This window comes from Megascapheus bottae, chromosome 14, assembly GCF_031878675.1.
Source record: "Megascapheus bottae isolate mThoBot1 chromosome 14, mThoBot2.hap1, whole genome shotgun sequence".
Classification (NCBI taxonomy): Eukaryota; Metazoa; Chordata; class Mammalia; order Rodentia; family Geomyidae; genus Megascapheus; species Megascapheus bottae.
This window is the reverse complement of record NC_143522.1, coordinates 24,154,134-24,177,331: the sequence shown is the minus strand read 5'-3', so window position 1 is coordinate 24,177,331 and position 23,198 is coordinate 24,154,134. Positions and strand designations below refer to the sequence as shown.

Sequence of the window (23,198 nt, the reverse complement as noted above, 5' to 3'; positions counted from 1 at the left end):
AACATACTGTCACACATTTCTTTTGAGAATGAGAAATAGTGTCAATTAGAGAGAAATTTAGGAACACAAGCAAAATTAAACATACATCTATTTTTCTCATAGCTGATTATCTTATAGATCTAACCATTATTTGTAATAGCAAATGAGCCAAGAACCAATCTGTTTTTAACAGAACGATAAAATTGAAGCCTTAGGGGAAATATGATCACTGAGTAAGTTGTCCATGTTTGTTTTATAATGTCATTGTAATTTTCTGAGAAAACTTTCAGAAATGTTTAATATGTTATAATCTATTACAGATACTGTTTTTAGTACTTGATTTGATTCATGCTCAGGCAATCAGAGCCTAACAAAGTTAAAACCTGGGTCCTTCTACCACATATTTTAAAGATTACTACCTACATACTTATGGATGAAATTATATGATTGGAATTTATTTCAAAATAACCCAAAGGACAGGGTAAGTGGGGAAGTGGTGATGAAATAAGATTTGCTATGGTTTGATAATTGTTTAATCTGGGTGAATTGAGTTTTATGATTTCATATTCTTTTGCATGTTTAAATTGTCCTACAAAAATGTATGTAGTTTAAGTGGGTCTAAATGAGAAAAATACATTTGGAACAGTGTCACTGAGTCCAGGGTGGCAAATGAGACCTGGTAAATGTAAAATTGCTCCTTTCATTTCCACTGTGTCCTTTAGTATTATCTGTGTGTGTGAAACACATTTTTGTTTGGTTCCTTTTTTGGGGGGGCGGTTCTGGGGCTTGAACTCAAGGCCTCAGAACTGACTTGAGCATTTTGCAGTCTGCCACTTCAGCCACAGCTCCTCTTCTGGCATTTTGGTGGTTAATTGAGAGATGAGTCTCTTAGACATCTCTGTCTGGCTGGTTTCAAACTACAAGCTTTAGATCCTAGCCTCCTAAGTAGTTAGCAGGTATGAGCTTCCATAGTTTGACTCAGTTTTTCTAATCCACTTTTTTATTAGCATAATTACAAAGGCTAATTCATAGTGTGTGCTCATTTGTTTATTGGCTCTGATAAAAAAAAATAAGTGGTCTAGGGAAAGTGAATTTTTTTCTTGAACTTTTTATGGGTGCCTGATTTTTTTTTTAGTCATGGGGCATGAAAGCTGGCCATGGGTGCTATCCCTGAGCTCTTCAGCTCACGGATAATACTCTCCCACTTTGAGCCATAGCGCCATTTCTCATTTTCCGGTGGTTAATTGGAGATAATTCGTGCCCAGGCTGACTTTGAGCCATGAGTCTATTCAGCCTCCTGAATAGACTTACAGGTGTGAGCCACCAGCGCCCAGCTTTCTTTCAGATTTTGGACATAGAATTCGGTATATCAAATGTCTTGAGATGGGATTTTTTTTTCCAGGTTTTAACATTGAAATTTCTTCTTTGGTAATTTTTAAGCATTCCATTTTTAGTAACTTATAAGGATTTTAAGTGTTATATAAAATTACATATGGGAACAAATATATTTTTCTTCTTAAATATTATTTTGTCAGAGCCCCAGTCATATATTACAAAAACAGATAACATGATTTATTTAGTGACCTCAAGCATAATTGTTTAATATGCTTTCTGTTCTGTCAATAGGTTGATACTAAAATTGAAAGTATATTGGACATTAGAAATTGAATGTAATGGCAACAGAATTTATCAAGAGTTGCTGTAGAAGATGTTTCTATGGTGAAACAGAAAAACAGAAGAGTAAGTTTTGATATCAGTGCACATATACTTATACCTTTGTTTGTAGAATTTTGTAATATAAAGATATTAAGGGTTGATTACCATAGTTGAAGTCTGTAAGCTTAGCTACTACTTGGGAAGCAGAGATTGTAGGATCACAGTTCAAGGCCAATTTAGGTAAAAGTTAATGAAATTCCATTTCATGACTATATAGTAATACATACCTGACACGCCAGTGACACAGGAAATAGAAGTAGAAAGATGGCAGCCTAAGACAGCCTGGAAATGAATCAGTACTCTACCTCAAAGAGAGAGAGAGAAAGGCGGAGGAAGGGAGGAAGGGGGAGGAAAGAAGGAAGGAAGGAGGAAGAAAGAGAAAGAAAGAAGAGGGGCTTTAGGCATGGATCACCTATGAGGCCCTTAGTTGAGTCCCTAGTATTCTCCTTCCATAATAAAAGACAAATTTCTGAGTTTGTTGGGTGGAAAGAAATAGGTTAATATTCTAGAACTTACAAATCCTCTGGAGCATAGTAAAAAGACAGACACCCAAAAGACACACAGGACAACAACATAACCATAAAGAAAATTGAAAGAGATTTGCCATGGAAGCCTGAATAGGATATTAGCCAAAGGAAGTAAGATAATGGACAGGTAGATGGAATAATGGAGGCATGTAGGGAGAGAGGTTTGTTTGGGGAACAACATATACTCTGACAAATGTTTTGTTATAGAAAAATCCAATTTATGTGAATAGTTTATTCTTATGTACTGTATACATATACGTACTTTTCTGAGTAAAGAAGAAACCCATAAGTATTAAAATCCACATTTTTCAAGGACCCTCTGGAGATTTTGTTACTGCTCAAGGGTAATAATTGGAGCTTTATTTTTCTTTGGATCTTGTATTTCTTAGTCTATGACAAAACTTCCTAGTATATTTGAGCATGAAGGTATATTAGTAGATTTTCTGATGCCATTAACATAGAACATCATAGACACATTTTTATGAAAAGAGGTTTACTTTGGCTTCAGCAGGATCTGGGAATGGACTCCTTGCTAGTAGAGTGCTAAAGCAGTATAGTGTATCACATGATGAAAACATAGAAAGAACATGTGTGTCCATGTCTCTGTCCAGCAGTCAGTGGTGAGGACTCCATTCCTATGGCTTTATCTAATCTTATTAAGGCCACAAAGGCCCCACCTATAAACACATATTTGGTTTAAGTTTCCACCCTCTTACTATTAGGAATGAACTTTAGCACAGGAAGTTCTAGGGGACTCTGTCAAATCATATCTAGTCTATAGCAGAAGGCTTTTTTTACATTAAACCATTCCATAAATTCTTACACTGTAGTAGTTACATTTTTATTCATCCTACCATTGATACTAAGTTTGCATGGTATTGGCCCATTACATTCTATTTTGATTTATACAGATGAGGAACCTGTGTCTGTCTAGAGAGAAACTGGGACAGTTAAAGTTGCTACTGTGATATCATTCTAGTCAGTATGTATATGCTTTTGATGTGGTAGAGATTTTTTTTTATAGACTTAATGACCCTTAGCTTCTCACAATTAGGGTACACATTTAAGCTCATGTTAACCAGTAATACTGATAACACGATTTGATTCGTTGATAGCATGTTTTAAGTGGCTAGTTGTTTTACTTGAAAGTATTTTAAGTTAACTAAAAAATATTTCCTTTTCCTCAGTAAATACGGGTGGAAATAAGACTTTAAAAACAGCTTTACCACTGTGATAAAAAAAAAAGAACAAACCAACAGCTGTGCTTTAGGGCCTGGAGTTTGGCCTACTGGTAGAATGCTTGTCCTGGACAAATCCAGGTTACTCCACACACAGAAAAAGCTGGAAGTGGTGCTGTGACTCAAGTGATAGAGCACTGTCCAGGCCCTAAGTTCAAGCCCCAGGACTGGAAAAAAAAGTTCTAAATTTAAAAAAGTATACTTTTGCAAAATTGTATTAATTGCTCAAACATTGGCTGGCAAAAATTACAAAAATACTTGATGGGACCATTCAGTAGTTTCTGCATCAGAATTTTTTAATGATTAAAAGAGTACCAAAGAATTCTAGGCTTAAACTGTTATGTATAACTGTATACATATTTATGACTTTTTCTTTTCCTTTTTCCTTGTGTTTGTGCAGTTTCTGTGGAAAAAAACTTTGAAGTATCAATCTCAAATAGCCAAAGTACTGCTATCTGTATACCTCCCTTGACTGCTGTTTCTGTAAAGCCCCAGGTTGGCTGTACTGAGGATTACTTGCTTTCTAGATTACCATCTGATGGCAAAGATGTACCATTTGTGGTGCCCAAATTTACATTATCTTATATTCAGCCCAGGACACAAGGACCTCATCTACCTCTGGAAGAACTTGAAGGTAAATAATAAAGTGTCAGGATTTAAAAATCAACTTTTAAATGCTGTTTTTTTCTTTTATATTTTGAATCTGAATTTTGTTTTGCCAGTCCTGGGGCTTGAACTAAGGGCCTAGGCACTGTCCTTGAGCTTCTTTTGCTCAAGGCTTGCACTCCACCACTTGCGCCACAGCGCAACTTCTGTTTTTTTTCTATTTAGTGGTACTGAGGAATTGAATCCAGGGTGTCATGCATGCTAGGCAAGCACTCTACCACTAAGCCACATTCCCAACCTGAATCTGAAATTTCTATTAAAAAAATATATCTTGCTTTTTGTATATTTTATCTTTCTTTTGAGGACCTCATATATTGTAGTTCATCATATCCCATTATAAAATATGATCACAGTATAACCTATATGTGTATAGGTTTTGCTGTTTTTTTTTTTCCAGTCTGGAGTTTGAACTCAGGGCCTGAGCACTGTCCTTGGGCTTTTTCAAAGCTAGAGCTCTACCATTTGAGCCACAGCACCATTTTCAGCTTTCTCCTGTGTTTGTGGTAACATGGAATCAAACCCGGGTCTTTGTGCATGCTAGGCAAGCACTCTTACCACTAGGCCAAACTCCCAGCCCAGTTTTGCTGTTTTTATAGAGGAATAATTGCATGCTTTGGTCGTCCTTCACAGTTTAAGAAAAAGTAGAAGAATTTGATCAGTAAAGATAGAAGTAGGCATAGCTTCTTATCTGTTATTTTCTAAAACATGGTGTAATGAGGAATAAGGAAACAACCAAAAAGTCTTATCAAGTAGTCAATGTGCTAATGAGGATAAGAGGAAGGAATATGTAACTCTTATTTATTTTCTGTGCTGGTCTTGGTCCTAGAGCTTGAACTCAGGATGTTGTCCCTGAGCTTTTTTGTTTTTTTTTTCCCTTAAGGCTGACACTCCACCACTTGAGCCTCAGATCCACTTTCAGCTTTTTCTGGGGTTATTTGGAGATGAGTGTCTCACAAACTTTCCTGCCTAGGCTGACTTTGAACCTTGATCCCCAGATCTCAACCTCTTTAATAGGTAGAATTACAGTTATAAGCCACCAGTGCCTGGCAAAGGTCTAACCCACGCTGGTCTCAAATTCATGATCCTTCTGCCTCATCTTCCTCCTTGATTATTGCCATACACCATCACAGCTGGCTATAACTCTTATTTTAAAAACTAATTTGTGGTAAGTCTATTCAAACACAACTGACTTTAGAGTAAATTGAAGACATGAATACACCTCCTTGTAATAATTATATATAAATATATATGTTAAATATAAATATATATTTATATATACATAATGTATGTAAATATGAATGTATGTAAATATAACAAATGCATGTGAATACATATAACAAATATATGTAAATATATTTGTGTAAATATAAATATGTATTTATATTTACGTACATGTTTATACCTTTTATATCTTTTGACAACCATCTTATGCACAATGAATTGTCCCACTACACATTTGTTGAATGTTGTATATATCTTTTGAATTTCAAATGTATCTTTGTTGAATATTGGCCTTACACTGTACAAACAATATATTTCAATAATCGGTTAAGTACCTCTGCACTGTCCCTAAGCTTTATTTGTTCAAAGCTAGTGCTCTTCCATTTTGAGTTACAGCTCTGCTTCTGGCTTTTTGGTGGTTAATTGGAAATACGGATCTCATGGATTTTCCTGCCCAGTTCCAATTGTTATTCTCATATTTCAGCCTCCTGAGTACCTAGGAGTAGCATGAACTACTAGTGCTTGCTCTTTCTTTTCTATAGATTGAGTAATAATTGGTCTATTTGCAAATTCATGGTCTATTACTCCTATTATTTCCTTTCTGCTGCTAAGCCTAACTAATGAATATGTTCTGTTAGACATTGCATTTTTCAGTCCTATATATTCATAGGTTTCATTTCTCTTCCAATTTCCCATTTTTGCATTATTACAAATCTAGTTTCTTTCATGCCTTTGAACTATCAATAGTGGTTTATCTTTGTTCATTTCAAACATCTAGATTTAAGTACTGTTTGTTATCTTTTTTTGAGAATGGGTTTTCCAGCATCTTTGTATATGGTGTGATTTTAGTGTTCCATATTTTTGCGTTCTGAACATTGATTGTTATGTGGTGGAGACTACCTTTGGTTACGTTAATCTGAGAAGTCATGTCTTCTTTCTGTCTGTCCTTCCCTCTCACTTTCTCCTTGCCTCTGTCTTTCCATCAGATGTGCAACTTGGTTAAACTTAGATAACAAGTTCAACCCTTGGAAGGTTATTTGAGTATTAGCCATATATTTGAGCCCATTTTCTTTGCAGAATTTGGGACATGCTTCTTTCCAGGATTCTCACCTTTCTTTCCAACGGCTGTGGATACTTGGTATGCTGTACGTTGGTTTATCTGCCAGTTTGCTATTGGAGTTTTATACGCCCTGGATGGTGTCAGCTTTGGCCTACACTCAAGCTAAAAATAATCAAAAACAGACAACTTTATACCATTTCTTTTTTTTTCAAGAGTAACTCCTGTCAAAAATCCACCCTACTTTTTTTTTTTTTACTCTGCAGGGCCTTTGGGGATTTTTTTTGTTGGTTTTCTCTAGAGTTTATCTCTAAGGGAGGTTAAGTGTGTGTGTGCGTGCGCACATGTGTCAGTCCTGGGGCTTGAATTCACAGCTGGGTGCTGTCCGAGGCCCTGAAGCAAGCACTGTACCCTGGAGCCACAGCTTCTGGCTTTTGGTGGTTAATTGGAAATAAAAGTCACAAGAACTTTCCTGCCCAGGCTGGCTTGAAACTGTGATCCTCAGATCTCAGCTTTCTAGGTAGCTAGGATTACAGGCATGAGTCACTGGAGAGATTTTGTTTTGTTTTTGTTTTACAAAAAAGAAAGATCTTCCATCTTATTATACACATATAAAGTGTCTATCAAAACTAGTTTTTTGTTGTTGTTGTTGATCATGAGACTTGAACTCTGGGCCTGGGCTCTGTCCCTGAGCTCTTCAGCTCAAGGGTAATGCCCTACCACTTGGGTCAAAGTGCCACTGCTGCCATTTCTGGTTTTCTGGTGGTTAAATAGAGAAAAGAATCTCAAGGACTTTCCTGACTGGACTGGGTTTGAACCACAATCCTTAGATCTCAGCCTCCTAATTAGCTAGGATTACTGGCTTGAGCCACTGATACCCAGCTCAAAACTAGTTTTACAAGATTCTATCTTAAAAGGTATGCTGATCAGGGCTGGGAGTTTGGCCTAGAGTGCTTGCCTACCATGCACAAAGACCCAGGTTTGCTTCCTCGGTACTACATACATAGAAAAAAGCCAGAAGTGGTGCAGTGGCTCAAGTGGTAGAGCTCTAGCTCTATCCGTCCTAAGATTGTGAAAATTGTCTTACATACCTACTTAAATATAGAAGCCTTCTTACTTTGCCTACAACATAGTACATTAAGGACAACAATCACTCATTACATGGCTTTTGTTTCTATATCCTGGAGGTCCTTTCATTTAGCATCATAGTAAATGGCCTTGTGTGTCCAGGTTTTGCTCTATTGTAAATCTCTGCTAGGAGAGCCCAAGGTTTCTACTGATTATGACAAATGAGAGAAACCATTGAGCCTATGTTCCTTTGAGTCTGGCTAACTTCACTTAATATGATTTTTTCTAAGTCTTTCCATTTCCTTACAAATGGGGTGATATCATTCTTTCTGACAGCAGGATAGAATTCCTTTGTGTAAAATTACCACATCTTGTTGATCCACTCATGAACTGAGGGGCATCTAGGTTGGTTCCGTATCTTTGCTGTGGTAAATAGTGCTGTAATGAACATTGTTGTGCTAGTGGATTTAGTATGTCCTTGTTTCTGGACAATTGGGTAAATGCCAAGTAATGGAATTGCTGGGTCATAGGGGAGCTCTATGTTTAGTTTTTTGAGGAACCGCTTTCCATAGTGGTTGAATGAGTTTGCACTCTCACCAACAGTGTAGTAGTGATCCCTCCTGGCCACATCCGTGCCAGCATCTGTTGTTATTACATTTCTTGATCATGGCCATTCTAACTGGAGTGAAGTAGAATCTCAGAGTTGTTTTGATTTGCATTTCTTTTATGGCCAGAGATGTCAAGCATTTCTTCATGTGTCTATAGGCCATTCTTGTTTCTTCTTCAGAGAAGACTGTCTAAGTCTTTGGCCCATCTTTTAATGAGATGGTTATTTCTTTGGAGATTAGTTTTGGAGTGATTCACTTTTTTGAGCTGTTGATATTTTTAACATATGAGGCCTTTGTCTGTTGTATGGTTAGTGAAGATCTTCTCCCACTTTGTAGGCTTTCTAGTTAGTTTGCTAGCTATATCTTTTGCCATACAGAAGCTCTTCAGTTTAATGCAGTCCTACTTATCCAGACTTTCTCTGACTTGTCTTTCTGAGTCCTTATTAAGAAAGTTTTGACTTGTGCCAAAGAGATCTAGTGTATCTACTATTCCTTCTTGAAAAGTTTTCAGTGTATTTGCTTTTACCTCCAGGTCTTTGATCCATTTGTGGTTAAATTAATTTTTTGTGTGTGGGTCATGGGGCTTGAACTCAGCCAGGGCACTTTCCCTGAGCTCTTCAGCTCAAGGCTACCACCCTACCCTTTAGCCAAGCCCTACTTCCTGTTTTCTAGTGGTTAATCAAGAGATAAGAGTCTCAGGTCCTTTTGTGCCTGGGCTGGCTTTGAACCTTGATCTTCGGATCTCAGCTTCCTGGGGAGCTAGGATTACAGGCATGAGCCACTGCACCCGGCCCATAAATTAATTTTTTTATTAAAGAATTTACTAACATTGATTTTTTACATCATATTTCAAATAACATGTTAAACAAGTATTCAAGAAGGGAATCTCTATATACAATCACTGGCACTTAGATTTTAGAACATAATCAAAATTAAGCTGAGGATTTGTATGTCAGATACATAGTAATCTATGTAATAAATCATTATGTCTATAGAGTCATACATTTTTATGTTTATGTAATTATGTTTATATTTCCAATACCATGTCCATAACATTGAGTACACAAATATTGAGTCATCACTCTTGTACTGTTTGGATCTAATAGCCACATATTAAGGATACCATGCGCCTTTGGTCTTGACTTATCTCAGTCAACATGATTCGCTCTAGCTTCATCCACTTCCCTGCCAATGCCATTATTTTAACTTGTCTGTTGGCTATGTAGAATTCCATTGTATAGGGGATGTATGTATATACCACATTTTTTTTGTATCCATTTATTTGCAGTAGGGCATCTGGGTTGTTTCCATCGCTTGGCTATTGTGAATAGTGCAGAGATGAACACAATTGAGCAGGTGTCCTTATCATATCCTGGGTTATGATGTTTGGGATAGATGCCCAGGAGTGGTATGGCGGGATCATAGGGAAGGTCTATTTTCAGTTCCTTAAGAAACCTCCAAACTGCTTTCCAGAGTGGCTTTCCAGCAGTTCAGTAGGGTTCCTTTTTCTCCACAACCCCTCCAGCATCTGTCATTGCCTGAGTTCAGAACATAATTTTTTATGACCATTAGTGAAATGAAATTTTACTTCCTTTCCATATCAATATCTAATTGTCTTAATATTTTACTTTTGATTCATCCTTTCCCTGCTGCCGAACAGGGTCATCTAGATTATGTATCAAGTGCCCATAAAACAGCATCTCTTTCAAAGCTTTTTTTGTTCCATTCTCTTTTTAATACACAGAGTAAATTTTTCAATTTTTGGGTTTTTGGGTTTTTTTTGTTTTTTTACTAAAGATTATCTTTATAGCTATTCTTGGTCCTTAGTCTTTCCATAAGTATTCTCTGTCCACATTTTTGCAGCTTTGATTGTGGTTTTAAAAAAAAGCCCAAGCCAGCGCAACAGTGTCTCAAGCCTGTAATCCTAGCTACTCAGGAGGCTGAAATCAGAGGATCAAGGTTCAAAGGCAGCATGGGTACAAAAGGACCTGAGACTCATCTCCAGTTAACCTCTAGAAGTGGGGCTTGGCCCAAGGGTAGTGGCCTTGAGCTGAAGAGCTCGGGGACAGCACCCAGGCCTAGTTCAAGCCCTGTGACACACACACACACACACACACACACAAATCATACTTCATATGACGTTAGTCTTTTCAAATATAACAACTTATTAGTTTATCTTAGTATGTGGTCAGGGTTTTTGATTTTTGGGTTTTATTTTTTATGTCAGGGCTTGATCTCAGGGTCTTGAGCTCTTGCTTGCCTTTTAGGTCATAGGTGGTACTCTACCACTTGAGCCATGAACCCACTTCTGGCTTTTTGCTGGTTAATTGGAGATAAGAGTCTCTCAGATTTATCTGCCTGGCTTCAAACCTCTACCCTCAGAGGTAGAGCCTCCTAAGTAACTAGTCACCAATAATTCAGATAGTGTCAATTTTTGTAGAATTTTTCTGTCTGAAAAAGGGTGGATCTAAAAACAAAATCCTTTATAAGATGACCTATAATGCTAAGTAAAACACAAGAAAAAGCTCAGTTTACAAAATGGAAAATTAGAAGTGTTGCTGTGGCTCAAGTGGTAGAGCTCTAGCCTTGAGAAAACTCAGAAACAGTGCTCATGTTCTGAGTCCAAGCCCAGGACTGGCAAAAAAAAAAAAAAGGAAAATTATTTGTAGAGGAACAAAAAGGAAAAAAGTCATGTATGAATATATCACAATGAAACTCTCTGGTATTACAAATGTATGTTCATTCAAAAAAATAAAAATAATAAAGATACTATTTTAAAAATTCTAAAATTTACCAGACTATATTAAAAGCAGGATTCCTGGCCATATCTCATATATAGTAACTTTACCCAGAACTTCAGAAATGGGTAATTTTTTTTTTAAATTTTAGGCATTAAGGGTATGTGATTTGATGTTACCGGAGACAAAAGTTGTTTTCCTTTGAAACCTACTACTTCCTTTGGCTTACAACTCCTCTCAAAAGGGTATTGTAAAATGTTAGAAACATTTGCTTTCAGGGTCTGCCAGAGCATCTTTTGGAGATCGAAAGGTAGAACTTTCCAGTTCATCACTGCATGGTTCCAGCTATGATGTGTACAATCCCTTCTACCTGTATCAGAGCATCTCACCAGACTTGAGCCGGCGCTTCCCTCCACGTTCAGAAGTAACAAGACTGTATGGATCAGGTATAAAACTTTTTTGTACTTTTCCTTTATGCTTCTCTTTAAAATTTTTAGAAATCAGCCAGGCATGGGTGTCTCATCTCTGTAATCCTAACTACTCAGGAGACTGAGATCTAAGGATTATGGTTTGAGGCCAACCTGGACAGGAAAGTCTATGAGACTCCCAATTACATTAAACCACGAGAAAACCAGAAGTGATGCTGTGCCTTAAAGTAGTAGAGCACTAGCTTTGGGAAAGAGTGCAGGGACAGTGCCCAGGCCCTGAGTTCAAGCCTCATGACTGACCAAACAAACAAAAAATTTAGAAATCAAATTAAGTCTTCTAAGGCTCTGTCACACCAGAAATTATTTGTGTTAAATATTTGTTGAAGAGTGACATTTTCCAAAAAGAACTGTATTCTTTACCTGACTTCTGTAACTGTGACCCCTCTGTACATCACCTTTATAATAACAAAAGCATTTAAAAATAAAAAATTATAGCTGGGTATAATAGCTCATATCTATATCCTAGCTACTCATAAGGCTGAGATCAGAGAATTGTGGTTTGAAGCCAGCCTGGACAGATAAATCCAAGAAACTCTTATTTCCAATTACCCTTAACAAGCAAAAAGCCAGAAGTAGAGATGTGGCTCAATTGGTAGAGCATAAATGGAGAAAGCTGAACAAGAACTCAAGCAGGAACTCAAGGCCTTGAGTTCAAGCCCTAGCACAAGTACACACACACACACACACACACACAAATTGTAATATCATAACGTCTTTGTAGTGTTATAATTAATAATATTAATATAATTAATAGGATGGGAAGAGGAAATGGGGGAGAGTGATGAAAGTAATGACACTGATAAAGATGTATTATACTGATAGCCTGATTTGCGAAATTGTAACCTATTTAACAATAAAATATTTTTTAAGAAAAGATCAATGCATTATGTTTGTTGGTAGTTGCAAATTCCACTTACTTTTTCCTATTTTGAAAGTTTCATTTTTAAGTTATTTTGAGCATATTTTATGTATTAGCTATTCAAATGAGTTCTGGAACTCATATTAATAAGCTTTTTTCTTCTGTTCTAATCACTTATATGAATTTAACAACACATAATATGATTAGAAATATAGAGCTTTTTCAGTTTCATATCAGTTATGGGCTACTTTTATGTTTTTATAAAAGTCTCACAGCTTTGCTTTGCTTTCCTTTCCTTTCCAGCTAGTCCTGGGGCTTTACCTCAGAGCCTGGGTGCTGTCCCTGAACTTCTCTGTGTTTAAGGCTAGCACTCTACCACTTGAGCCAAAGTACCATTTCTGGCATTTTCTGTTTGTGTGGTACTGAGGAATTGAACCCAGGACTTAATGCATGCTAAACAAGCACTCTACCACTAAGCCACTTCTCGGACTTCTCACAGCTTGCATCATTCATATGTGTGTGTATGTATACATGAGATAGACACATAGATATCATTCAACCACTGAATTCAGGGTGAGATACTGAATAAAGAAGGAATATTTACCAAGGTGCCTACCCTATTCATGAATGCACACTTGGTAGACATCCGTTTTCTAAGGATTTTCCAGTTTAAAAGTATACTAGAAGTATAGGAGCACTGGAGTTCAGAATCAATTGTTGATGTGATAAGCACACATTAAGTAGCTGAGTTGCACTCAACACAGTGTTCTTATATGCTCTTAGATTATTCTCAATGAAAAATTAGAGAATGTAAACAAAAAACCTGTTAGTGACTGTAAAACTGTATTATTTGTTTCTATTTAATTATGTTTCAAACAAAAGGAAAATCATTGAAGAAAAGTTTTTTTTGTTTTTTTTTAGACCAAAAGAAAAGCACATTTTAATAGGTCCATAAGAAAATGCATTTTCTTTTTTTAATATTTTTTATTGTAATTAATAAAAGGGTTACATGATATTTGCCAGATAGAAGGTGCATTAATTCACATATATTGATACCCTTTCACATGTCTTGGTCACCATTACCCTCCCCTCCACCCCCTCTGAAGAAAAGTTTTTGATTTCACCAAAAGACTTTATTGTGTAAAGTTACATATAATGTACACAATATGTTCTAGGAACTTAGCTTATGATAATGTAGGAATCTAGTGCTTCATTTCCATCTTCTTTTTTTTTTTCATTTAGTGGTACTGGGATATGGAGTCAGGGCTTTGTGCTTGCTAAACAGGTACTCTACCACTTGAAACACACCCCTGTCCCTTCTCATTTATTTTTGAGATAGGTCTTATTTTTTGCCCAGGATAGTCTATTTACACTTTCTACCATGTTGGGATACAGGCACATGCCACCATGACCAACTATTTTTTTTTCTTTTGTCAGAAATGGGGGTTGGACAGAGGGCCTGGGCTCTGTCCCTGAGCAGTTTTGCTCAAGGCTGGCACTTTACCACGTTGAGCCACATAGCCACTTTCACTTTTCTGGCTCATGGTTGGGAGCGCTTGCCTATCATGAATGAAACCCTGGGGTTCAATTCCTTGTGGCTCAATTCTCCTGTGGCTCAAGTGGTAGAGCACTAGCCTTGAGAAAGCCCATGCCCCAGGACTGGAAAAAAGAAAAAAAAATCTCACAGACTTTTCTCAACAGACTGAGCTATTGTTTGGACTGGCCTGGACCCACAATCTTCCCCTTTTCAGCCTCCTAAATCTTGCAAGCGTTTTGCCCAGATTGGCTTCAAACCACAATGCTCCCAATCTCCACTTCTCTAGTAAGCACAGGCATGAGTCATCAGTGCCCACCTCATTTTCTTCACTATAAAAATCAATTCTTTTCTCTTGTCCCTTTGTAGTTTCTGATTTAAGGTCCAGCAAACTTCTTGGTTCCCCCGGGCTAAGCAAATCTATGTTTGATCTTACAAGTGCATCTCAGAGATTCACCCAGGTAAAGTAATTTTATTTCAAAACTAAAATTGTATGCTTTTCAAATTAAAAATTCTGAAAGGTGTAAATTACATTGGATATTAAAATTTTTTCTTTGAACATGCCTACTCTTGAAGAATAAGCACTTGACATTTTCTGGATGCATTCATTATTTTAAAAAATTATTAATAAAAAGCAGTGTTTTGTTAATTTTTCAGAAAATTTTAAATTCTCAGTTGATATGTACATAAAGAATCTTTATACTTTGATAGTTAGGAAACAGAGTTAAAGCAAATTAAAATGAAAAGTCATGCTGGGCAAGGTGGCTCACGCCTATAATCCTAGCTACTCAGGAGCTGAGATCTGATTATCAAGTTTCAAAGCTAGCCTGGGCACAAAAGGACCTAAGTGTCTTATCTCCAATTAATCTCTAGGAAATGGGAAGTAAGGCTTGGCTCAAGGTGGTAGGGCAGTAGCCTTGAGCTGAAATACTCAGGGACAGCCCCCAGGCAGAGTTCAAGCACCATGACCCCCCCCCCCCACCCAAAAGAAAGAGAAAAAAGAAAAATCATTGTATTCTTGCAAATGAAATCAAGAGCACTGGAAAATGTGTGTGTGTGTGTGTATGTATGTATGTATATGTGTATGTGTATATGTGTATGCATGCTTGATACTTGTGGATTTTGATGTACAAATAGATTGGGAGTGTATTTCAAGTCATTCTCAAAAATTCTTTTTTTTTTTTTTTTTGTGGGTCTTGGGGCTTGATCTCAGACTGGGCGCTGTCCCTGAGCTCTTCAGCTCAAGGCTACCTCCCTATCCTTGAGCCAAGCCCCATTTCCTATTTTCTAGAGGTTAATTGGAGATTAGAGCCTCAGGTCCTTTTGTCCTGGGGCTGGCTTTGAACATTGATCCTCAGATCTCAGCCTCCTGAGTAGCTAGGATTACAGGTGTGAGCCAGCAGCCCAGTCTCAAAAATTCTTTATAGCATTAGTCTTTGAACAAGTATCAGAATTGTCTGGAGATATTGTTAAAATACACACTGCCAGGTCCCAAAACCAAGTTTCGATTTAGTAACCCCAGTGAGGGGACCTGAGGATGTGTTTGTGTGTGTGTGTGTGTGTGTGTGTGTGTGTGTGTGTGTGTGTTGGCCAGTCCCAGGGCTTGAACTCAGTCTGGGCAAAGTCCCCGAGTGGTTTTCTCAAGGCTACATTTCTACAGTTCCATTTCTGACTTTTTTTTTCCATCTCTGACCTTTTCTAATTGCACGTACTTCAGAAATCAAATGAATACTTTCTTTGTACTTTTTTTTTGGTTTTTATTTATTTATTTTTTATAAATATTTTTTATTGTAATTAATTTGGGTTACATGATATTTGCCAGATAGAAGGTGCATTAATTCACATTCATTGATACCCTTTTATTTCTTACTTTTTGATAGTTAATTAGAGATAAGAGTTTTATGGACTTTCCTGGACTAGCTTCCAACCGTGATCATCAGAGCTCAGCCTCCTGAGTAGATAGGATTATAGCCACAGGTACCCAGCTGGAACCTGAGTTTTTATTTGTATCAAGTTCCCAAGTGCTATATTCTGATTTTTAATGATGAGTTTAAGCATGACATTTAAGAAATTATATTTTTATTAAAAACTAAACCAAAGGGCGGGGAGTTTGGCGTAGTGGTGAAGTGCTTGCCTAGCATGCACAAAGACCCAGGTTCAATTCCTTGGTACCACATACATAGAAAAAAGCCAGAAGTGGTGCTGAGGCTCAAGTGGTAGAGCTCTAGCCTTGAGAAAGTCCAAGGACAGTGCTCAGGCCCTGAGTTCAAGCCTAGGACTGGCAGAAAAAAAAAAAAAAACCACAAAAAACTAAACCAAAAATAAAGCCTTTTCAGTATATTATCTTGTAAGATATTTAGGAGTTACCTGTTAACTATATGTGTACAGAAACCTTTTTAATCCCTCTACTATGCAAAACTGAGGGGTCAAGTGTGGTTGTACATGTCTGTAATCCCAGCTAGTTAGGAAGTGGAACTAGGAGGATGGTAGTCTGAAGCTGGCACAGGTAAAAAACAAGAGCCTATTTAAAAAACACACTGAAAGCAAAAGAAGAACTGGTATGTGGCTTGAGTGGTAGAGGACTTAGCAAGAGCAAGGCTTTGAATTTAATCTTCATTACCATCACCAATAATAATATAATTGTATAATGTAGTAACAGTATAATTATATTATTAATTGTATATGATATAAATATATAATGATATGATTATATCAATTCTATAATAAAATATAATTATCAATTACATGTTGCATAATTACAGGTAGTTATTATATTAATAACTATGATGATGATAATAGAAGGAAGTTCTGACCACTAAACACTACCAAAATGATTAGCATATAATTTGATACTAGGGTGGTTATTGGGGCTTATTTATGTGTCAAGTTTGCTATGTAGTTTTTAACTAAAGGAATTTATTTGTAGAGACATGATTCAATGTCCAGTGTACCCAGTAGTTCTTCTTCAAGAAAAAATTCTCAAGGGAGTAACAGAAGCCTGGGTAAGGATTAAAGAATCCCATTTTTACAATAAAAGAATTATTTCTGCTCATTAGTAATTCAAAATATATGATTGTCAAAATGATATAAATCTACACAATTACATTTATATTGGTGGTATTACCAGCACATGGATAGTTTGTTCAAATGAGTCCTTCATATGGGTCTATTTCTCAATGTTCAGACTTGAAATAATCTGTTTAAAAAATGAAGTTGTAATATCTTTTGTTTATTTTAAAGTATAGGAGAGAAGGAGCTTCCAGAAACTGGTGGTTTTAAGGCCTTTTCAATGTTATTTGGCCAGAAACTTTGGAGTTTTAATTTAAATTCTTTACTCTGGTTAGGTTTTTAATTCATGTGCTTTTATAATGTATTTTATCCCTGGTACTTCAGTAAAAAACATAGAAATATGATTTTTATTTCATTAAATTGGGAACTTTAAAAAATAATTGTGCCAGTCACCTTTGGCTCATGCCTGTAATCCTAACTACTTAGAAGGTTGAGATCTGAGGATCACAGTTCAAAGCCAACCTGGGCATGAAGTCTGTGAGACTTTTCTCTACTTAACCACCAGAAAACCAGTTATAATTGAACTCTGGGCCTACGCACTGTTCCTGGGCTCTTCAGTCCAGGGCTACTGCCCTACCACGCTGAGCCATGGCGCCACTTCCAGTTTCCTAGTGATTAATTGGAAATAAGAGTCTCACAGACTTTTATACCCAGGCTGGCTTTGAACCGCAGTCCTCAGATCTCAGCCTCCCAAGTAGCTAGGATTACAGGCGTGAGACCCCGGCACCCAGCTAATTGTAACATTTTTTTTAAAGTGCTCTTAAAATTGGGTTGTATCAGTGGTTAATTGGGTCATAGGATTACTGAAATCTCTGTCCATTTGCATTCAGATACAATTACTCTATCGGGAGATGAAAGAGATGTTGGGAGATTAAATGTGAGATTGTTTTATAATTCTTCAGTAGAGCAGATCTGGATCACAGTTCTCCAGGTAAATTGGCACCGTTAACTCTTACTGCAAAATCAGGTCTTGTTTCCTCTTATGGGGAAAAAGCCCTTCCCCAGAAAAACGGACATCAGAATTTAAGATTCTATAGTGTTTTGCAGAAGATGATGGCATTTAAGAAAAAAAAATCTGTGGTGTGAGTAATGTACTTTTTAACTTTTAAGAAGGAAATGGAGTGAATCTATAATGTTTAATGTCAAATTAATGTAGATGAAACATGAACTCTTACAATTAAAATAACTAAAAGCTAACTTATGAAAACTTTTGCCTAACATCATTAACCCAATAACTAAATCAGCTATTAGTATTTGCCAATGTCTTTTTAAAATCTAAACTCTACTTTTAATTTTCAGTGTAGGGAATTATGCTGGCCTGCTAGTAATGGAGGCACTCCTGCCATCTGTGTAAAAGGAGTTCTAACACTGCCCAAGCCAGTGCACTTCAAGTCCTCGGCTAAGGAGGCTTCCAGTGTAAGTGGCTGTATTTGAGTTCTTTTTCTGCTTTCCTCATGAATTGCATTTATCTGTATAAAGCTTAAAAATAAGAAAAATGTTTTATTTAGGGAAACTAAAAATTATATAGTTTTGCTTTTATGTAGTACTTACTTTTTAAAGATAATTTTGCAACCCCCCCAATTTAATATTTTATTATTTGCTATTATGGTATATTTAAAAATTTGAATCACTAGAATATATAGAGAAAATAGTATCCATAACTAAGAAGTCTATTTTTCTTATATAAAAAGAAAAAGGTGGCTGGATGCCAGTGGCGCACACCTATAATCCTAGCTATTCAGGAGACTAAGATCTAAAGATCATAGTTCAAAGCCAGCCCAAGAAGGAAGATCCATGAGATTTTTACCTCCAATTAACCTCCAAAAAGCCAGAAGTGGAACTGAGGGTCAAGTGGTAGAGTGCTAGCCCTGAGCACAAAAGCTCAGGGACAGTGCCTAGGCCCTGAGTCAAGCCTGAAGGAAGAAGAAAAGAAAAAAGTCTGTATTTTCATCTTCTCTTGCCCCTAATGTGATTGGGTTTTGAAGAATAGTTATATACTTGAAATTAATCTTTTAAATGCTTTTTATTATAATTGGAAGACTATAATCTTGAGTTTCATTTTATCCATTCTTGTCTTCACATAAATGTGAATATATGTTTATTATTACCTTTTAGTATATGCAAATAAAAAGGTATGTTGTATAAGAGCATATCATTTTAAAACAAACTAATTCAAATAACTAATAAGCATGAAAAATACTCTGACTTTAATATAAAAGTGTTCACCTTCTCTTTTTTTTTTCTTATTAGAATCAGGAAATATTTTATAAATACAGAACTCCAATTTGGATTCTGCTCCATGGAAATAATCTACAATGCAAATAGGACTATATGTAAAATATCCTTGGTAGTTTTGTTCATGGTAGAAAAGCTGAAAACAATTTACTATCTTACAGAGGACTGATTTGGGAGAATATATATATATATATATATATATATATATATATATATATATATTCAGTAGGGTACTTACCTAACATCTGTGAATCACTTCCTTTAATTCCCATACTACAAGAAGAGGAAAGGACAGAGCTATTATCATTCAGTTTCAGAAGCCTGAAATAGATGTGTTAACAATGTTGGTTCTATGCCTGTCTCCTGTTTTTATGGTGGCCAGTAATTCTTGGCATTCCTCATTTCTTGGCTTCTTCCATCTTCTCATGGCCTTCTTCCTAGTCTCTCTCTCACCATGTGGTCATCTTAAAATGACCAGTAATGGATCTGTCCTGGTTCAGTATTAGCTTGACCACTCTCATTCATTCTCAGTGATCTTGTTTACATGGAGCTAGCATTCTGAGGAGTTCGAAGTTAAGACTTCAGCATGTCTTTTTAGAGATATGACTCTGTGATAGAACACTAAGCAGCTCTGAATTCTTCCTGGTTAGGGAGAACTGTTAAGGAAATGGATAATGCTATTAATAAATGAAAAAGGGTAATAATCAAAATTGTATACCAGAATCTTCCTTTATGAAAATATGTATTACAGAAAGACTATACATTTATAGTTATTATGGTTATAATCTGAACACTCAAGTATAAACACTGTGAATTTAAGCATTTTTACTTTTTGATTTTCAAATAAAACTAAGTTAACTTAGCAAACATTAGGAAGAATGTTCTTAATGTTAAAACCTGTTAAAAATTTTTTGTTTCAAATATTTTTTTTAATTAAAAAAATTTTTTTTGGCCAGTCCCGGAGCTTGAACTTAGGGCCTGAGTACTGTCGTTGGGCTTTCTCAAGGCTAGAGCTCTATCACTTGAGCCACAGCACCACTTCTGGCTTTTTCTGTGTATGTGGTACCAAGGAATCAAACCTGGGTCTTCATGCATGCTAAGCAAGCACTTACCACTAGGCCATGCTCCCAAGCCCATAAAATTTTATTTTAAAAATAAATGTGAAAAATGTACAGTAAGGTATACTTGCTTAATCTGTAAGGTGTTTTTTTTTTTTTAAAACATGTTTATGTGTTAACTGGTACAGTCATATAACCTTCAGGGTTTAAAAGAAAAAGGTCAGCAGTTAGGAGACATGAGCATTTACAATAAGAGTGAAAATTTAGGAACAGTAGTGAAAATATTTATGATAGAAGGAAGTATGTAGCAGAGCCTAGTATTCTTTTTAAAGAGAGAATTAATTCCAGGCTATTTGTGTGAACAAGTTAGATTCTGGATACCAAATGTCCTGCATTTGAAATTAGTATGCATTACTTTCAGGAACTTTGAAGAACTGTGGTGAACAGTAGGAGATATACCTTAGCAGACTAATTTTCAAAACAGGAAAACTGTATTTTGATAAGCCTAATATTGAGATTAACTTGAATTTCTAAATAATTGTAAGATTAAATTGTGATGTTAAAGAAGGTAGTTTTCAGTGTGAAACCATGGGAAAAGAAGTCATATAATTTTTTTTCATTTACATTAAGATATATTGGTTGTTTTGTGAAAAAAAGACTAGGTATTCTTTTCTTGTATAAAATATATCATTTTGTAATGGCAAACATACATTTTATATTTTTTTTAAGGATATTGAATTTATGGAAACTTTTGTATTTTCTATTAAACTACAAAATTTGCAAACTGCAAGACTGGTATTTAAGATTCAAACCCAGACTCCCAGAAAGAAAACCATTGGTGAATGTTCTTTGTCACTCAGAACTCTTAGCACCCAGGAAATGGATTACTGCTTGGATATCATACCACCTTCAAAGATTTCTGTAAGTGATATGTAAGTTATGCGGTGTCATAACTATTCATATTTTAGAATGGTTTAATGAATAGATTTCTGTTTGTTGGAGAATAACTGGAAAATTATAGAATATTAGAGGATTAGAAAAGTACCTCGCTAGAATGGAAGTCTTTACAGCTAATGTTTTTAGTAAAATATAGAAAATTTTAAGAATATTTCTATGTTTTGTATGTATTTTTCTGTAATGTTTTTCTGCCAGTTGTGGGGCTTGAACTTGGTGCCTGGGCACTATTCCTGAGTTCTTTTGCTCAAGGCTAGTACTCTAAACTTTGAACCACAGCACCACTTTTTGTTTTCTGGTAGTTAATTGGAGATGAGAGTCTCAGGGGCTTTCTTGCCCAGGCTGATGTTGAACCTGGATCCTTAGGTCTCAGCCTCCTGTGTAAAGAGCACTCTTTCTCTCCCTTACCCCCCCCCCTCCTCCTAAGGCTTGTACTAACTGTCTGGGTGCAGTCTCTGAGCTTTTGTGCTACCATGTGAGCTAGAACTCCACTTCTGGCTTTTGTGGTAGTTAATAGGAGATAAGAATGTCAACTTTCCTGCTTGGACTGGCTTGGAACCAGGATCTTCAGATCTCTGCCTTCTGAGTAGCTGGAATTATAGATGTGGGCCACCAATGCCTGGCAAAATGCTTTACTTTTAATCATTCTTAGAAGTTGAGACATGATTCAGGAGCAGAAATCATATCTTTTATCTTTTACAGTTTTGTGCTCATTTACTGCAGTAAATACACATACTTGCCCTTTGGAATTTTTAAGTTTTGGCTGATTATGAAATTAAAACTGGGTGCATGTGGTGGTACATGCCTGTACTCCCAGCATGTGGAAGCTAAGGCAAGAGGAGGTGGGTTCAAGGTGGGCTTGAGTTACATAGGAGGACCCTGTCTCAGAAAACAAAACAAAAGAGAGGCTTGGCTGAGTGGTAGAGTACCTACCTAGCAAGTGCAAGGTCCTTATTTCAAAGCTCAGTACAAAATGCTTTTTTAAAAAGATTAGGCAGCTGGGCTCAGTGGCTCACACCTGTAATCCTAGCTACTCAGGAGGCTGGGATCTCAGTTCAAAGCCAGCACAAAAGGACCTGAGAGTCTATCTCCAATTAACCTCTAGGGAGGAAATGGGGCTGTGGCTCAAGGGTAGGGTGGTAGCCTTGAATTGAAGAGCTCAGGGACAGCATTCAAGCCAAGTTCAAGCCCTGTGACCCAGAAAAAAAAAAAGATTAGGTATAGAGACATGCAGCTATGATCCCAACTACTTGGCAGGCAGAAGTAGGAAGATTACAGTGTAAGGTTGACCAACACAAAGTTAGCGTTTTGCTATTACTGCCAAAAGAGAGAGAGAGAGAGAGGGGGGGGGGGGAACCTACTCTGAACAGTTTTTTAACGAGTTGAATTAATGAACATAAAATAGATTTGCAAAATAATAATTGGCAAGTAGAAAGAAGGTGGGAAGCCATTGCCAAAGGCTGCTTCATTTTGTGACAATGAAGCCTTTCCAGTTGTGTAACAATATGTTAAGCTTGCCGTTGTTAGGTCTTTATATAAGTGTTTAAGCATGAATACAAAATACTAATGAAAATCTTTAAAAACATGGTTTTAACTGTCTTTTAAAAAAATTTTTTTTTTAAATATCTTGATTTAAATGCCAGGGGCTTTGTTGCCTGGACTGGCCTCAAATTCTCAATCTTTCCTGCCCCCACAGAAACTTTTCCCTTTTTTGGTGAGCAAGGATTTTATTTTATATATAGCTGTCAAATAATTGATGTGTAAAGTTATTCATCCATTCTAATTTAAACAACAACTCACAGATTAGAAGTCAGACTTTCTTTGATTATCATTTTAAACTTTCCCAAGAATGAATTAACCTCAACAGTTCAGATTATACTATACTTGTTAAGCAATTCATTTTTCGTTATCGACCTTTTGATTTCTATTTTGTCTTTGCAATTTAGTTTTTACCATCTTTAAGTAGTGGTATAAAGGGGCCCAGTTAAACATATGAATTTATGAATCTTGATCACTGTCTTTCCTTTTCCTCATTATTCTTCCCTCCCACTTCTCCTGGATTTCTTATGGCACAACAGTGTTAAAAGAGAATCATATTTTGAGATAAATCCCAGGCTTCAGTCAATGGCACATACACAGGAAGGTTTATTTTGTTTGCTTTGTGGTTGTTTGCCAGTGAACCA

The 23,198-nt window shown here is 36.4% G+C and overlaps 1 protein-coding gene across 5 annotated transcripts in view; it reads left to right on the top strand.

Annotated features, from left to right (window-relative positions):
* The window catches only part of Tc2n (tandem C2 domains, nuclear), a 72,341-nt gene that overhangs the window by 5,062 nt on the left and 44,081 nt on the right, over window positions 1–23,198 (top strand). For 4 of the 5 annotated variants that reach the window (XR_016537595.1, XR_016537596.1, XR_016537593.1 and 1 more), the window contains exons 3-11: window positions 300–460; window positions 1,606–1,719; window positions 3,861–4,094; window positions 11,097–11,264; window positions 14,069–14,160; window positions 16,626–16,701; window positions 17,599–17,699; window positions 18,068–18,184; window positions 20,791–20,982. Coding sequence is in view for 1 of the 5 variants with exons in the window: in XM_090344711.1 (XP_090200837.1) it covers window positions 1,653–1,719; window positions 3,861–4,094; window positions 11,097–11,264; window positions 14,069–14,160; window positions 16,626–16,701; window positions 17,599–17,699; window positions 18,068–18,184; window positions 20,791–20,982 (1,047 nt within the window). In the remaining 4 variants the exon portion in view is untranslated. The remainder of the gene's footprint in view (window positions 1–299; window positions 461–1,605; window positions 1,720–3,860; window positions 4,095–11,096; window positions 11,265–14,068; window positions 14,161–16,625; window positions 16,702–17,598; window positions 17,700–18,067; window positions 18,185–20,790; window positions 20,983–23,198) is intronic. The other variant, XR_016537594.1, reaches the window with a different exon arrangement.